Source organism: Hemitrygon akajei, chromosome 6, assembly GCF_048418815.1.
Source record: "Hemitrygon akajei chromosome 6, sHemAka1.3, whole genome shotgun sequence".
Taxonomy (NCBI): domain Eukaryota; kingdom Metazoa; phylum Chordata; class Chondrichthyes; order Myliobatiformes; family Dasyatidae; genus Hemitrygon; species Hemitrygon akajei.
Genome location: NC_133129.1, coordinates 88,363,866 through 88,381,151, shown reverse-complemented (window position 1 = coordinate 88,381,151; position 17,286 = coordinate 88,363,866). Strand labels below are relative to the sequence as shown.

The 17,286-nt window shown below is 45.3% G+C and overlaps 1 protein-coding gene across 6 annotated transcripts in view; it reads left to right on the top strand.

Annotated features, from left to right (window-relative positions):
- The window catches only part of LOC140729230 (protein phosphatase inhibitor 2-like), a 70,861-nt gene that overhangs the window by 26,215 nt on the left and 27,360 nt on the right, over positions 1-17,286 (top strand). For 2 of the 6 annotated variants that reach the window (XM_073048765.1, XM_073048761.1), the window contains one exon: positions 13,220-13,456. The exons of the other annotated variants lie outside the window; for them this stretch is intronic. In XM_073048765.1, coding sequence (XP_072904866.1) covers positions 13,220-13,236 — 17 coding nt within the window. In that variant the 3' untranslated portion in view covers positions 13,237-13,456. Of the gene's footprint in view, positions 1-13,219; positions 13,457-17,286 lie in introns of those variants that run through there. 6 annotated transcript variants of the gene reach the window in all.

Sequence of the window (17,286 nt, the reverse complement as noted above, 5' to 3'; positions counted from 1 at the left end):
AATTACAGGAGGTAGGCGGTAACATTTATTTGGACCAGTTTAAAAGATTGGCCTTCCCTCATTACTCTTCATGTGCACTCCTTGTGGTCAGTCCCAATCATTCAGTCTTCTGATGGTCCTCAGTGCTTCTGCTGACTCCCTACGTGAACTTGTTGCTCTCCCCTCTTGCAGGCTATTCTTTTTCTTGCTGTCCTATGCACAGGTCAACGAACCACCAGTAACCTTGGCTGGTTCAGCACTTCACGGTCCTTAAGTCTCCACTGTGAAGAGCACCATCAGTTCTGTGCCTTCCACCACGAGCTTTCTCATTGACTGGAGCTCTCCAGGTTTCTCATCCCCCTTGATCTCCACTCCACTGACGGCTTCCTAGCAGCATAGAGTCAGAGAAAAGTACAGCAGGAAACAGGCCATTTGGCCCATCATGCCAAACCAATTAAACTGCCCCACTCCCACCGACCTGCATAGGGACCATAGCCCTCCATACCCCTCCCATCCATGTACCTATTGATACTTCTGTTAATTGTTGAAATGGTATCAACCACATGCACTGGTGGCACGTTCTCACCACGCTCTGAGTGAAGAAGTTTACCTCCATGCTCCCCTTAAACGTCTCTCCTTTCAACCTTAACCCATGACCTCTGGTAGTAGTCTCACTCATCCTCAGTGGAAAAAGTCCACTTGTATTTACCCTATCTATACTTCTCATGATCTTCCATGCCTCCATCAAACTTCACCTCAGTCTTGTACATTACAAGGAATAAAGTCCTAACCTATTCAGTCTTTTCTGATAACTCAGGTTGTCTAGTCCCAGCAACATCCTTGTAAATTTTCGCTGTATTTGGTCAACTTTATTGACATCTTTCCTGTAGGTCGGTGACCAAAACTGCACATGGTACTGTAAATTAGGCCTCACCAACACCTTATAAAACTTCAATCTATCATCCCAACTCCTGAAAGGAAGCTCCTCAAGGAACTTCAAGAGTAAAAAAAAAGTGTTTTTATTTGTTGTGCCTTTGTATGAATGAATGTTCCCCCAAAATCCTTTGCAGATTATATAACCACTTGTTTTTGAAAATATGATTATTGTAATTAGAGGGTAATGAGAGTGTGGAATGAGCTGTCAGCACAAGTGGTGAATGCAAGCTTGGTTTCAACATTTCAGGGAAATTTGGATAGGTACATCGATGGGAGGGTATGGAGGGCTACGGATCCCGTGCAGGCCAATGGGAATAGGCAGTTTAGATAGGCATCCCTCATTGCTCCTCGAGAAGGTGGGTGGTGGAGAGGTGTGGGCCACCTCCTCGACCCGCTGCAGTCTCTCCAGTGAAGGTGGTCCCATGGTGCTGTCGGGAAGGGAGCTCCAGACTCGGAAATGTATCAAAGTCAAATGGTTTGTCATCTGTACAAGTCCATGTGTGTGCACTGTGTAATGAGAACCTTCTCTGCAGCAGCATCACAGGCACAGAGCATCAGATACACAACTTTCACAAGGAAAGCCTCAATTAAACACAATTTTTATAAGAAAGAATGCAGTTAGATCTGGGTGGCGGGGAGGAGATACTCCTCTACCAAAGGAGGTGTAAGGCACTCCTTCCCTCGGCTAGCCTGCAGGTCACCCTTGGGCGAGGTGTATCATCTGCTTAGCCCCTCACCTCCCAGATCAGGGTCACGTGAAGCCATGGGAGCAGGTGGTGGATGGTTATTGATGAGCCGGTGCAGATCACAAGTCCTGGTTCTGCGACCACTGACGCCGGGCAGACAATCTCTGAAGAGTATTGATAATGGCTGGGGTCACCCATCTTGGAAAGACATTGCCCAGAAGAAGGCAATGGCAAACCACTTCTGTAGAAAAATTTGCAAAGAATAATCATGGTCATGGAAAGACCGTGATCGCCCATGTCATACAACACGGCGCATAACAATTGGAGAAGCAATTAGAACAGTAACAAAGTCCATCACAGTGCAAATGGTTCGAGAGTTGCTGTACTGAGGTGGTGATTAAAGTTCTGCAGGTTGTTTCAAGAACCAAGTCATTAAAGGGAAGTAGCTATTCTTGAACCTGGTGGTGTGGGACTTTAGGCTTCTGAAGCTCTTGCCTAATAGTACCTGTGAGAAGATGGCATGGCCCAGATGGTGGGAATCTTTGACGGATGTCCTGATGAAGAGACTTGGCACAAAGTGTCGACTGATTATTCCTCTGCCTCGCTGAATTCCATTTGCACTGGATATGTTGCTCTGGATTTCCATCATCTGCAGAATCTCTTGTGTTTAATGGAAGATGCTGTCTCTTGTAGATGGGGAGGGATGTGCTCTTGATATATTGCGATGTGTCCACTATTCTCTGCGGTTCAGACCATGAAACAACCAGCCAGGACACTTTCTATATATATCAGTGGAAGTTTGTTAGAGTGTGACAAGCTGAACCTCCTCAATCTCCTCACTCCGTTGTCGAATAGGACTTGGATATCATTGTTGTGTCAAACTTTTTGACCTCCCTCCAAGAAGAGCAGTGTGGGAGCATCTTTGCCAGCGGTTCAAGGAGATGGCTCTCTCCGCATCCTCAAGGGGCAATTAGGGGTGTTCAGTAAATGCTGTCCTTGACAAAGATGCCCACATCACCTCCCTTCATCCTGCTCTCCTTCTACCACTTTCTCTCTTGGCAAGTTCTCTATTTCCATTTTTCAGACATTCCCCGCTCCATCGTCATTGCTTTTAGCTGGAGCTGCTGAGGTGAGGGATTAGACCGTAAGCCTTAAGCATGGGATCAGAATTAGGCTGTGCGGCCCATTCAGTCATGACTGATTTACTCCCTCGCTCAACCCCTTTATCACACCTTCTCCCTGTAACCTTTGCTACCCTGACTCATCAATAACCTGTCAATCTCCGCGTTAAAGATGAGCTGGTGTGGCAATTCTACCAATTCTACCAATCCCTGGGACCTGAACCGTCTGCCTAAAGAAATTCCTCCTCATCTCAGTAGTATAGGGACATCCGTTTATTCAGATGCTGTTCCCCCTGGTCATAGATTCTCCAGTTACTGGAAACATACTCTCCCATGCTCACTTTAAACAGGCCTTTCAGTAATTGGTAGGTTTCAATGAGATCCTTCCCTGTCATCGATCTGAACTCCAGTGAGTACAGGCCCAGAGACATCAAGCACTGCTTATACATCAAGCCTTTCATTCCTGGGATCATCCTTGTAAACCTCCTCTGGACTCTCTCCAATAGCAGCACATCATTCCTTGTACTTGGAATCAAAACTGCTCACGATACTCCAAATGTGGACTGATGAATGTCTTATAATGCCTTGGGATTGCTATTTTACCCAACTGGTGTGCCCTAAGACCTCAATAATTGATAGGACTTCAGATTCCACAATAGGGAATTAGCCTTTTCCATAGATGCTGCCTGGCCTGCCGAGTTCCTCCAACATTTTGTGTGTGTTGCTCTGGATTTCCAGCATCTGCAGATTTTCTCATGCAGGGAATTAGAATTCAGTTAATTAAATAAATTTGGAAAAAAAGATTTTAAATAAGGGATGATGATCTTGAAATTGATATTGCTAATAGCTGTATAAAACCCTAGTTAGATTTTTTTGTGAAATATTATGTGCAATTCTGGTGACCCCATTATAATAAATATGCGGAGGCTTTGGAGAGTTGAAGCCGTTCACCAGGATACTGCCTGGATTAGACTATATGAAGTTCAGGAGATGTTAAATGAACATGAGTTGTTTTCTCTGGAGTGTAGCAGATTGAGAGGAGGCCTGATAGAGGCATTTATTATAAAAATATAAGAAAATAGACCATAAAATTTATTTTCCCTCTCAACCCCATTCTCTTGTCTTCTCCCTGTAACCTTTGACAACTAGACATAGGAGCAGATTCAGGCCATTCGGCCCATCGAGTCCGCTCCGCCATTCAATCATGGCTGATCCATTTTCCCTCTCAGCCCCACTCTTCTGCCTTCTCCCTGTAACCTTTGGTAATAAGACCATGAGACAAAGGAGCACAGATGGGTTATAGTAAGACTTTTTTTTTCTCTTTTAGAAGATGAGAGTGTACTTTAATGGTAAGAGGGAGATCATTTGAAGGAGATTTGCATGTTAGGAATTTTACACGGGTAATGTACCTAGAACGGGCTCTTAGAGATGCTGGTGGAAACAAAGGCTTAGATAGAGTGGATATGCAGAGGGTATTTTCTAGAGTGGGAGAGTCTAGGACCAGAGGGCATAGTCTCAGAATGGAGGGACATCCATTTAGAACAGAGATGAGGAGCAATTTCTTTAGTTAGAGGGTGGTTTGATGTTTGATATTCTACGCGTCGTTTTGCACGCTTTTTGCTGTTTGCTCAATTTGTTCTTTTTTCCCGCGTGTTGGGTGTTTGGTGTTTTCTTGAATAGGTTCAATTGTGTTTCTTTGATTCGTGGCTGCCTGTGGGAGGACGAATCTCAGAGTGGTATTCTGTATACACACTTCGATAATAAATGTACTTTGGATCGGTGCAATTTGTTGCCATGGGTGGCTGTGGAGGCCAAGTCACTGGGTGTGCTTAAAGTGGAGGTTCATAGGTTCCTGATTAGTCAGGGCATCAAGGGTTACGGGGAGAAGGCAGAAGAATTGGGTTGAGAGGGATAATAAATCAGCCATGATGGAATGGGCTAAATACCCTAACTCTGCTTCTTATGGTATAAATATGATAGAAGTTTTGAAAAGGAATTTAGACAAGCAAATGGATGGACATGAATGATGCACTGGCATGTAGATAGGATGCATGGCCTACTTTCCCTCCATGCCAAATCAGTTTGGCAAGTGGATAGGAAAGGTTTGGAGGGATACAGGCTAAAAGTCTGCAAATGGGACTGGCTCAGGTGGGCAACTTACTCAACGTGATGTTGATCCAAAGGGTCTGGTCCTGTTCTGTGTATAACTCTGTGACCATGGTTTACTGTCAAACATCTGCCTTAACTCCTCCCCCTTTCCCTGTTCTGCGCCAGAAAGATCAGGGGATCAGGGCTCCCCGTAAGCTGTACCTTGGCCGTTCACCCGCTCCTCCAGTGTCAAAGACAGCCTCACCACACAACCGAAAGCTTTTCAGGAACGTGTAAAAGGCAGCCTGCTCATTTCCTTTGAACTTCACGTTTAAGTTCAAGTTCAAATTTATTGTTGTTCACCCATACACGTGTATACTGCTAAACGAAATCCCATTTCTCTGGGACCAAGGTGAAAAACGGCAGGGCACTGAAGAGTGTGGTAGAACAAAGAAATCTGGGAATACAGGTCCATAACCCATCGAAAGTGACGTCACAGGTAGATTGGGTCATAAAGAAAGCTTTTGGCACATTGCCCTTCACAAATCAAAGTACTGAGTACAGGAGACGGGATGTCATGTTGAAGTTGTGTAAGACGTTGGTGAGGCCTAATTTGGAGTATTGTGTGCAGTTTTGGTCACCTACCTACAGGAAAGATGTAAATAAGGTTGAAAATGTACAGAGAAAATTTACAAGGATGTTGCTGGGATGGGGGACCTGAGTTGTAAAGAAAGATTAAATAGGTTAGGACTTTATTCCCAGGAATGTAGAAGATTGAGGGGAGATTTGATAGAGATATACAAAATTATAGGTAGGGTAAATGCAAACAGGCTTTTTCCACTGATGTTGGGTGGGACTGCAGATAGAAGTCATGGATTGAGGATGAAGGTGAAGTTTCATGGGAACATGAGGGGAATCTTCTTCGCTGAGAGGGTGGTGAGAGTGTTGAACGAGCTGCCAGCGCAACTGGTGCATGCAAACTCAAGAGAATTTTGGAGAGGGACATGGATGGGAAGTGTATGGAGGCCTATGGTCCCAGTGCAGGTCGATGGGAATGGGCATTTTAAATGGTTCAGTATGAACCAGATCGGCCAATGGGTCTGTTTCTGTGCTGTACTTTTCTACGACTCTATATCATCACACAGCACATATAGTTGCAATCCAAAAGGGTCTTGTGATCATAAGTAAAGTGTGTAAGAATTTCACCATTTGTTTGACCCAGAGAGGCCACTGTGACTAAGTATGCAACCAACTAACTTACCTCTCTCTCCTTAAGTGCATACTCTCTAGAATTAGAACTTCAACCCTGGGAAGGTTGTTCACTTATAAACTTCTATCAGATGTGCCCACAGCCTCCGCTACTCCAGAGAAAACCGCCCAAGCTTGTCCAACCTCTCGTTGTAGGGAACAGCGGATGGCGACTCTATCCGTATCTGACACCAGGCATCGGATCCTGGGCATCTAGGTGTCACGGTAGTGTAGCTGTTCCACACAACGTTGTTACAACACCAGTAATCAGTGATCGAGGCTCAATTCCCTTTGCTGTATGAAAAGAGTTTGTACATCCTCCCTGTGACTGCATGGGTTTCCTCCAGCTTCCTCCCATATCCCAAACACGTACTGGTTATGATTGCAGGCATGCTGTGTTGGCTCTGAAAGCACAGCGACATTTGCGGGCGGTCTCCTGCACGTATTTAAACGGGGTTGGTGTAGATCATTGTCGCAAATTATACATTTTACTGCATGTTTTGATGTCCCATGTGACAAGTAAAGATAATCTTTACTCTTTAACTCTTTCCCCAATCCCACACCCTCCCTTCCATTATCTCCACTTCCAATTGTCTCCTTATTGTGGTGCCATCACCTCCAACCCTAACCCATTGACACCCTGCATGATCTGAACTCCAGCCATCATCAGATCCTTCCTCCTTACCCTCCATCCTAAGACCATAAGACATTGGAGCAGAATTAGGCCATTCAGCCCATCAATGGCTGATTTATATTCTCTCTCAGCCCTATCTCCTGCCTTCTGCCCGTAACTTTTGATGCCCTTAGCAATCAAGAATCTATTAACTTCCGCTTTAAGTATATCCAATAACTTGTCCTTCACAGCTGGCCATGGCAATGAATTCCAAACATTCAGTACTCTCTGGCTAAAGAAATCCTTCCTCATCTTCTGAAGGGACGTCCTTCTACTCTGAGGCTTTGCCTTCTGGTCCTAGACTCCCCCACCACAGGAAACATCTTCTCCATGTCCACCCTACCTAGGCCTTTCAATATTCGGTAGGTTTCAATTTCCCCCATTCTTCTAAACTCTAGCAAGTACTGACTCAGAACTATCAAATGCACCTCATACATTAACCCTTTCGTTCCCAGGATACCTCCTCTGGTCCCTCTCCAAATGCCAGCATATTCTTTCTCAGATATGGGGCCCAAAACTGTTCAGAGTACTCCATACGTGGTCTGACCGATGCCCACTTGATTCTCAGGACTTGGTTTCATTTTTTTTTACCAACCTCAGATGCTAAGCTCCCAGCTGTGATCTTTCAAACACAACACTGTGATACCCACAACATCGCAGCTGCCAAACTCTAACTGCCCTACAAGATCATCTACCCAATTTCATATACGTTCGAATCTAACAACTTTAGCCCTGTATTCAGCACCTGTCTTTTCAATATTGTCTTCGTGTTGCCTGAAGTTAAATTCTTATCACTTATCCGCCAGACATTGGGCCAGCAAATAGTCTGTTTGCTGTAAAAGGGAGTTTGACTACAGTAGGCATCACGGTTGAACCTGGGCACTTCCCATGGATGGATTTGGGCTCAAAGACTGACTTACGGTGGAAGGGTTGGAGGGGAATAGTGTTCCTTCACCCATTCACAGTGGGCAGCAGGGAGAGATTAGACTGGTCAGCAAGCCCAGCCTGGGGCTTTAAGACCATAAGACATAGAAGCAGTATAAGGCCATTTGGCCCATTGGGTCTGCTCTGCCATTCAACCAAGGTTGATTTTATTAACCCTCTCAACCCCATTCCCCTGTCTTCTCCCTGACTAATCAAGAACCCATCAACCTCTGCTTTAAGTATACCCAATGACTTTCTCCCACTAAACGGGAACTGAAGATCAGGAAGATGTATGGCACCAAGGGGCAAGTGTTCTACCAACCACATGGCAAGGACTGCTTTGTCCCGAACGGGGATTGGTGTGGGAGATGCTAAGAACCAGTTGTGGGAGCCCAGTCCTTTCTTGGGAAGAATGGTAGAGGGAATGCCACAGACTGAATCTGACACTCTCTTTGTCACTGCCACAGCCCCAGGTACCCGGGTGTCAGGATATCTCAGGAGCTGGTTCCACTCCCTGGTCAGGAGGATGGCCAAGTGCTGTGGTCTACTGTGAGAGTGACAGATGACAAGTGAGAGATGAGAGGAACATACGTGCGGCTGGTACAGGGTGGTCAAAGTAAGAGGTTCCCTCTGCCATTCTTTGCGAGAAGGGGCTGGGACCCGAATGTCTGGAAGGGGTCCTTATTAACTAAGAGGGTGAGCTTTCATTGAGACAGTGCCTGTCATATTCTTTGCAAATTCACTCAGCGAAGCCAATACAGAGCAAGATCCCAGCTTCTGCTGGTGGTGGTGTGGGATAAGAGCCAGTGAGGGGTGGTAGGACCTCCCTAGTTCAGCAAGGTATACAGTACTGTGCAAAAGCCTTAGGCACACACTGCTAATGTAGCTAGGGTGCCTAAAACTTGCGCACAGTACTGTATTTGTCAACGTGGAGCGGAGAGTGAGTTTGTAAATCTGGCAGGAGCAAAGGACGTTGGGAATGGTGAGGGTGGAGTGCCGCGGGAGGGGTGCGGGACAGGTGGCAGAGAAGGAGTGTCAGGGCAGGGGGGGATGCAGTTACACTCCAAGCAAGGTCATTTTCTTCCAAACAATTGGTTTATTGATCGTTAAAGAATGTCTCTCTGGTGCTTCCCGCTCCCTCCCCTCTCCCTTCACCTTTTCCCAACCATAATTCCCCTCTCCCTGCCCCCTACCCAATCTCAGTCCACAACAGAGACCCAGATCAGAATGAGGTTTATCATCACTCACATATGTCATAATTTTTTTTGCAGCAGTACAGTGCAATACATAAAGTTACTACAGTACAGCTGAGCTATCTAGAAATGCCTAAGACTTTTGCACAGTACTGTAAGTGTTCACTTTAGTCTTTGAGGAGTCCTATTCTCTCTCTAGTTACTCAAAACTCTTCTGATTCCCCTTCATCTTCTCTGCCAAAGCTATCTTGTGGCATGATTTTGCCCTTTTGATTCCCTTATACAGTACAATTCTTCAACCCCTATGACCCTCCAGCAGTTACTTTGCCAGTACCTGAACCATGCCTCCTTCTTTTGCTATTGGTTTATTACTGTCACATGTACTGAGATAGAGTGAAGAGCTTGTCTTGAACACTGTCCATGCAGATCAGATCGTTACACAGCGCATTGAGATGGAACGGGGGGGGGGGGGGGGGGGGAATCAAAATCAGAATCAGGTTTATCATCACTAGCCTAGGCGTGAAATTTTATATGTTGCAATAGATAATATTAGAAAAAAAACAAGATTAATGTAAATTTCAGTAAATATCATCATTATGTGCCGTGACGTACAACGTAGGTGATCATGATCTTGACCAGGATTGTTCTAGGCATTTTTTTTTCTACTAAGGTGGTTTGCCATTGCCTTCTTCTGGGCAGTGTCTTTCCAATATGGGCGACCCCAGCCATTATCAACACTCTTCAGAGATTGTCTGTCTGGCGTCAGTGGTCACATAACCAGGACTTGTGCTCTGCACCGGCTGCTCGTACGACCATCCGCCACTTGCTCCCGTGGCTTCACGTGTCCCTGATCGGGGGCTAATCAGGTGCTACACCTTGCCCAAGAGTGACCTGCAGGATAGTGGAGGGAAGGAGCACCTTACACCTCCTTCGGTAGAGACGTATCTCCACCCCACCACCTATATATATATCTATATTAAAAATGTTAACTAAGCAGTGCAAAAACAGGAAAAAAAAGTAATGGGGCAGTGTTCATGGGTTCAATATCCATTCAGAAAGCGGATGGCATTGGGGAAGAAGCTGTTCCTGAGTCATTGAGTGTGAATTTTCAGGCTTCTGTACCTCCTTCCTGATGGTAGCAATGAGAACAAGGCTTGTACTGGGTCCTTAATGACAGATGCCATCTTTTTGAGGCATTGCTCCTTGAAGATGCCCCCAATACTAGGGAGACTAATGCCCATGATGGAGCTGACTGTTTACAACTCTCTGCAGCTGATTTTGATCCTGTATAGTAGCACCCCCCCCCCCCCCAATACCAGAGAGTAGTGCAGCCAGTTAGAATACCCCACATGGGTATTTGCAAGTGTCCTTGGTGACATACCAAATCTCAAACTCTTAATGAATATAGCCTCTGTTGTGCTTTCTTTGGTGACAATAGAATGCAGAATAAAGTGTAACGGCTACAGAGAAAGTGCAGGTAGACAATAAGGTGCAAGATGATAGATCTAAGATTTTTTAAAAGATTATCTTTGCTTGTCACATGAGCATCGAAACATGCCAGTGGAATGCATCATTTGTGTTACGGCGTAGTCCAAGGATTGTGCTGACCATGCTTCCAACGCCAACATAGCATGCCCACAACTCACTAAACCTAAACTGTATACCATTGGAGTGTGGGAGGAAACCCACACAGTCACAGCGGTGGAAAATGGACCTTGATCGCTGACTGCGTAAGGCGTTGCACTAACCGCTACGCAATCGTGATGCCCGTATAATTGTCATGATGAGGTAGTTTGTGAGACCAAGAGCCCTTCTTATCGCACTAGGGAACCGTTTAATAGTCTCATTACAACGTGTTAGAAGCTGTCCTTGAGCCTGGTAGTATTTGCTTTCTGGCTGTTGTATCTTCTGCCCAACGGGAGAGAGGAGAAGAGAGAATGCCCGGGAGGGTGGGGTCTTTGATTTTTCCTGACTAGGGCCTCAATATCCCTCTATCAGCTCACTCCACACATTGACCACCCTCTGAGGGGAAGATTTTTTTACACAGAGAGTGGCTAATATTTAGAGCTGACTGGTGGAGTCAGATATATTCACTACGTTTAAGAGATATTTAGACAACGTACTCCTATCCCTCCCAGCCTAGATGGGCAGAAAGGTCAACAATGAGCATAGTGGTCAATGCTCATTTCTGTGACATTTAACTCTAAGACTTTACATAAACTCCTTGAGATACCCTGCCATTCAACATTTTTGACCTATAAGATCATAAGACATGGGAATAGATTTAGGCCATTCAGCCCATCGAATCTGCTCCTCCATGGCTGACTTATTTTCCCTCTCAACCCCGTTCTCCTTCCTTCTCCCCATAACCTTTGGCACCCTTGCTAATCGAGAACTTCTGCCTTAAACGTAGCCAGTGATTTGGCTCCACAGCTGTCTATACAATGAATCCCACAGATTGTCCATCATCTGGCACAAGAAATCCCGCCTCATCCCTGTTCTAAAGAGATGTTTTTTTACTCTGAGGTTGTGCCCTCTGGTCCTAGACTCCCCCACTACAGAAAATCTCCTCTTATCTACTCTGTCCAAATCTTTTACTATTTGATAGGTTTCAATGAGATTCTCCCTCCCTCATAATTTTAAACTCAAACAAGTACAGGCCCAGAGCCATCGAGTGCTCCGCATACATTAACCCTTTCATCCCTGGATCATTCCCATGAATTTCCTCTAGACCCTCTCCAACGCCAGCACATCCAGCATGTATGAGGTCCAAAACTGCAAATATGGTCTGACAAACACCTGGATTATTATCTCATTGGTGAGAGAGAGTGTAAATGAGTGAAGTTCAGAGGGATCTATCTGGTCTAGTGAATGAATCCCAAGAAGTTAGCAGGCAGGTCTAACATGAAGGTAAATGTCCTGTTGGTATTCAACACCAAAAGGTTTGGAGTTTAAAGACATGGAGGTTTTCCTTACGATTGCAGGTGTTAGTGAGGTAACACCTGGACAGCTGTGTACAGAGTGTAATTAATGAAAGGAGGCTCAAGTAGCATTGGAGACGGTCCAAAGGAGATGCATCAGGCTTATTCCTGGGACGAGAGTGTTGTCCTATCAAGAGAGGCTGGAGAGTTTGGGTCTGTGTTTCTAGGTGTTTAGAAGAAAGCGGGATGATCTTATTCAGAACAATGGGATTCTAAGGGGGCCTCAACAGGGGAAGATATTCTCATGAGTGCAGGAGTCATGAAAAAGGGGACATAGTTACAGAAGAGGTGACTGGTCATTCACAAGTGAGGTGTGCAGAAATTACTTCTCTAAAAAGGTGGTGAACCTATGGAATTCTCTACCCCCAAGGATGGTGGAGGCCAGTTTATTAGATATATTTTAGGTGGGGATAGATGATATCTGAAAGATTGGTGACTTGTGGGCGATGTGGAACAGGCACAGAAGAGAAGTTGAGACCAGATTGGATCAGATGTGATGGCATTGAATGCTGGGGTAGTCTTGAAGAGCCGATTGGTCCACTCCTGCTCCAATTTTCTTGTACCAATGGGGTGGCAGGAATGGGTGGTGTCACAAATACCAAACCCACCGAGTCGGAGACCTGGCAGCTTGGAGCGTCCACCAGAGATCGGAGTGGATGGCATGGCTATCTGGAACTAACTTACTTACTGGCGTTTAGGGCAACAATGAAGGTCCTCCATCTCTGTTTGTCCTTGGCCATCTTCTCTATTGTTCCCCAGGTGTGGCTCAGGGCCCACACTTCTGCCTCCACAGTATGGCATCAAGCTACCTTTGGTCTCCTGGATTTCCTCTGCCTTTCAGGGGTCCAGTGGAATACTGTCCTGATGGTCTCCTCACCTTATTGGAAATGTCCCCAGCCCAATTACTGTGCTGCAATCCTGCATCAACTCCCCCCACCCCAATGTACGCCTGTCCCTCGTTCACCTGCACTCCCCATCCCAACCCACTCCTGACCTCTCAGTGAGATTTCAAAGATTAAAAATTAGCTTTATTTGTCACATGTGCATCAAAACATCGAAACAGACGGTGAAATGCGTCCTTGGCGTTAACATCTAACTCAGTCCAAGGGCGTGCTGGGGTCAGCCCTTAAATGTCCTCATACTCTCGGCGCCAACATAGCATGCCCACAAGTTATTAACCCGTACGTCTTTGGAATGTGAGAAGGAAACCCATGTGGTCACAGGAAGAAATTGCAAACTCCTTACAGACAATTGAACCTGGGTCACTGCCGTTGTAAAGTGTTACGCTAACCACTATGCCACCCCGTTGACATACTGTGCACACCCAAAAAAAAGTTGGCTGCCATTACAGGAGCTTCACTACGCTTTCCGTGTCGGTTTTTGCCCGCAGGGCCAAACTCTCGCTAAACACCAGGAATCTTTCCAATGCTGGAGGAGGACCAACACCTTCGCTTTGAGGGACGGAAATGGTCAACCAAGGGTTAAATTAAGGGAGCTCTTCAGAGGAGGCAGAACGAGAACGTGTGGCCAAATGTCTCATCCTATGCTGTCGATATCCTAATCTCTAATCTTGCCACGGAAGTCACGATCACAAATTGAAAGCTTAATAAACTGCTTGAATCGTCAACGCTTTGAAGATCAGATCCTGTCCAAATCCAGGAAGAAAATCTCAATGGGCAATCACAGGAATGAAAGGAGTTACCATGATTGCAGCCCTATCCATCAGACCAAAAGAGAATAAGATATAGGAGCAGAATTAGCCCATTCCCTCATCGAGTCGTCTCCATTGTTCGATCATGGCTGATTTATTTTCCTTCCCAACCCCATTCTCCTGCCTTCTTTGCCCTTACTAAACAAGAAGCTGTCAGCCTCCAGCTTAAATATATTGTGAACAAAGTGGATGAGCTTAGAGTGTGGATCAGCACTTGGAGCTATGATGTTGTGGCCATTACAGAGACTTGGATGGCTCAGGGGCAGGAATGGTTACTTCGATTGCCAGGATCTAGATGTTTCAGAAAGGACAGGGAGGGAGGCAAAAGAGATGGGGGCATGGCATTGTTGATCAGAGATAGTGTCACAGCTGCAGAAAAGGAGGAAGACATGGAGGGATTGCCTACGGAGTCTCTGTGGGTGGAAGTTAGGAAAAGGAGGGGTCAATAACTCTACTGGATGTTTTTTATAGACCACCCAATAGTAACAGGGACATCGAGGAGCAGATAGGGAGACAGATTCTGGAAAGGTGTAATAATAACAGGGTTGTTGTGGGAGATTTTTATTTTCCAAATATTGATTGGCATGTCCCTAGAGTGAGGGGTTTAGATGGGGTGGAGTTTGTTAGGTGTGTTCAGGAAGATTTCTTGACACAATATGTAGATAAGCCTACAAGAGGAGAGGCTGTATTTGATCTGGTATTTGGAAATGAACCTGGTCAGGTGTCAGATCTCTCAGTGGGAGAGCTTTTTGGAGATAGTGATCACAATTCTATCTCTTTTACCAAAGCATTGGAGAGGGATAGGAACAGACAAGTTAGAAAAGCGTTTAACTGGAGTAAGGGGAAATATGAAGTTATCAGGCAAGAACTTGGAAGCATAAATTGGGAACAGATGTTCTCAGGGAAATGTACAGCAGAAATGTGGCAAATATTCAGGGGATATTTGTGTGGTGTTCTACATAAGTACGTTCCAGTGAGACAGGGAAAGGAACCGTGGTGTACAAAGGCTGTTGAAAATCTAGTCAAGAAGAAAAGAAAAGCTTACAAAAGGTTCAAAAAACTAGGTAATGATTGAGATTTAGAAGATTATAAGGTAAGCAGGAAGGAGTTTAAGAATGAAATTAGGAGAGCCAGAAGGGGCCATGAGGAGGCCTTGGCGGACAGGATTAAAGAAAGCCCCAAGGCATTCTACAAGTATGTGAAGAGCAAGAGTATAAGATGTAAGAGAATAGGACCAATCAAGTATGACAGTAGAAAAGTGTGTATGGAACCGGAGGAGATAGCAGAGATACTTAATGAATACTTTGCTTCATTATTCACTAAGGAAAAAGATCTTGGCGATTGTAGGGATGACTTACAGTGGATTGAAAAGCTTGAGCATATAGACATTAAGAAAGAGGATGTGCTGGAGTTTTTGGAAAGCATCAAGTTGGATAAGTCTCTGGGACCGGATGACATGTACCCCAGGCTACTGTGGGAGGCGAGAGAGGAGATTGCTGAGCCTCTGGTGATGATCTTTGTTCATCAATGGGAACGGGAGAGGTTTCGGAGGATTGGAAGGTTGCGGATGTTGTTCCATTATTCAAGAAAGGGAGTAGAGATAGCCCATGAAATTACAGACCAGTAAGACTTACTTCAGTGGTTGGCAAGTTGATGGAGAAGATCCTGAGAGGCAGGATTTATGAACATTTGGAGAGGTATAATATGATTAGGAGTAGTCAGCATGGCTTTGTAAAGGGCAGGTCATGCCTTACGAGCCTGATGGAATTTTTTGAGGATGTGATTAAACACATTGATGAAGGTAGAATAGTAGATGTAATATATATGGATTTCAGCAAGACATTTGACAAAGTACCCCATGTAAGGCTTATTGAGAAAGTAAGGAGGCATGGGATCCAAGGGGACATTGCTTTGTGGATCCAGAACTGGTTTGCTCACAGAAGACAAAGAGTGGTTGCAGAAGGAACAGATTCTGCAGTGAGGTTGGTGGCAAGTGGTGTTCCTCAGGGATCTGTTCTGGGTCCCCTATTCTTTGTGATTTTTATAAATGACCTGGATGAGGAAGTGGAGGGATGGGTTAGTAAATTTGCTGATGACACAAAGATTGGGGGTCTTGTGGATAGTGTGGAGGGCTGTTAGAGGTTATAGTGGGATATTGATAGGATGTAAAACTGGGCTGAGTACTGGCAGATGGAGTTCAACCCAGATACGTGTGAGGTGGTTCATTTTGTAGGTCAAATATGATGGCAGAATATAGTATTAACGGTAAGACTCTTGGTAGTGTGGAGGATCAGAGGGATCTTGGGGTCCAAGTCCGCAGGACACTCAAAGCTGCTTTGCAGGTTGACTCTGTGGTTAAGAAAGCAAACGGTGTATTGGCCTTCATCAGTCACGGGATTGGGTTTAGGAGCCAAGAGGTAATGTTGCAGCTGTATAGGACCCTGGTCAGACCCCGCTTGCAGTACTGTGTTCAGTTCTGTTCACCTCACTACAGGAAGGATATGGAAAGCATAGAAAGGGTGCAGAGGAGATTTACAAGAATGTTGCCTGGATTAGGGAGCATGCCTTATGAGAATAGGTTGAGTGAACTCGGCCTTTTTTCCTTGGAGTGACGGAGGATGAGAGGTGACCTGATAGAGATGTGTAAGATGATGAGAGGCATTGATCGTGCGGATAGTCAGAGGCTTTTTCCCAGGGCTGAAATGGCTAGTATGAGAGGGCATAGTTTTAAGATGCTTGGAAGTAGGTACAGAGGAGATGTCAGGGGTAATTTTTTTATGCAGAGAGTGGGGAGTGCATGGAATGGGCTGCCGGTGACAGTGGTGGAGGTGGATACGATAGGGTCTTTTAAGAGACTCCTGGACAGTTACATGGAGCTCAGAAAAAGAGAGGGCTATGAGTAACCCTAGGTAATTTCTAAAGTAAGTACTGTTCGGCACAGCTTTGTGGGCAGAAGGGCTGGTATTGTGCTGTAGGTTTTCTATGTTTCGATGTAAATACACGGCCTCCACAACCACTTGTGGCAAAGAATTCCACAGATTCAGTACCCTCTGGCTAAAGAAATTCCTCCTCGTCTCTGTTCTGAAGGGATGTTCTTTTACTCTGAGGCTGTGCCCTCTCGTCCTTGACTCCCCCATTATAGGAAACAGCCTTTTCACATCCAGGTCTTTCAATATCCGGTGGATTTCAATGAGATCCCCTCTCATCTTTCTAAACTCCAGTGAAAACAGAGCCATGAAATACTCATCATACATTAGTGTTTTCATTCCTGGAATTGTTCTTGTGAACCTCCTCTGGACCTTCTCCATTGCTAGCACATCCTTTCTTAGACAAGGAGCTCAAAGCTGCTCTATGTACTCCGTGTGGTCTGACCAATGCCTTATAAAGCCTCAGCATTACATCCTTGCTCTTGTATTCTAGTCCTCTCGAAATGAATGCTAACATCACATTTGCCTTCCTCACCACAGACTCTACCTGCAAGTTAGCCTTTAGGGAATCCTGCACGAGGACTCCCAAGTCCCTTTGCACACCCGATTTCTGAATTTTCTTTCCATTTAGAAAATAATGTATGCTTTTATTCCTTCTGCCAAAGTGCATGACTGTTACCCTTCCCTACATTATAATCCATCTGCCACTTCTTTGCCCGTTCTCTTAATCTAAGTCCTCGCAGACTTCATGCTTCCTCAACATTACCTGCCCCTCCATCTATCTTTGTATTGTCTGTTTCCAAAAAGTTATCAAGGTCT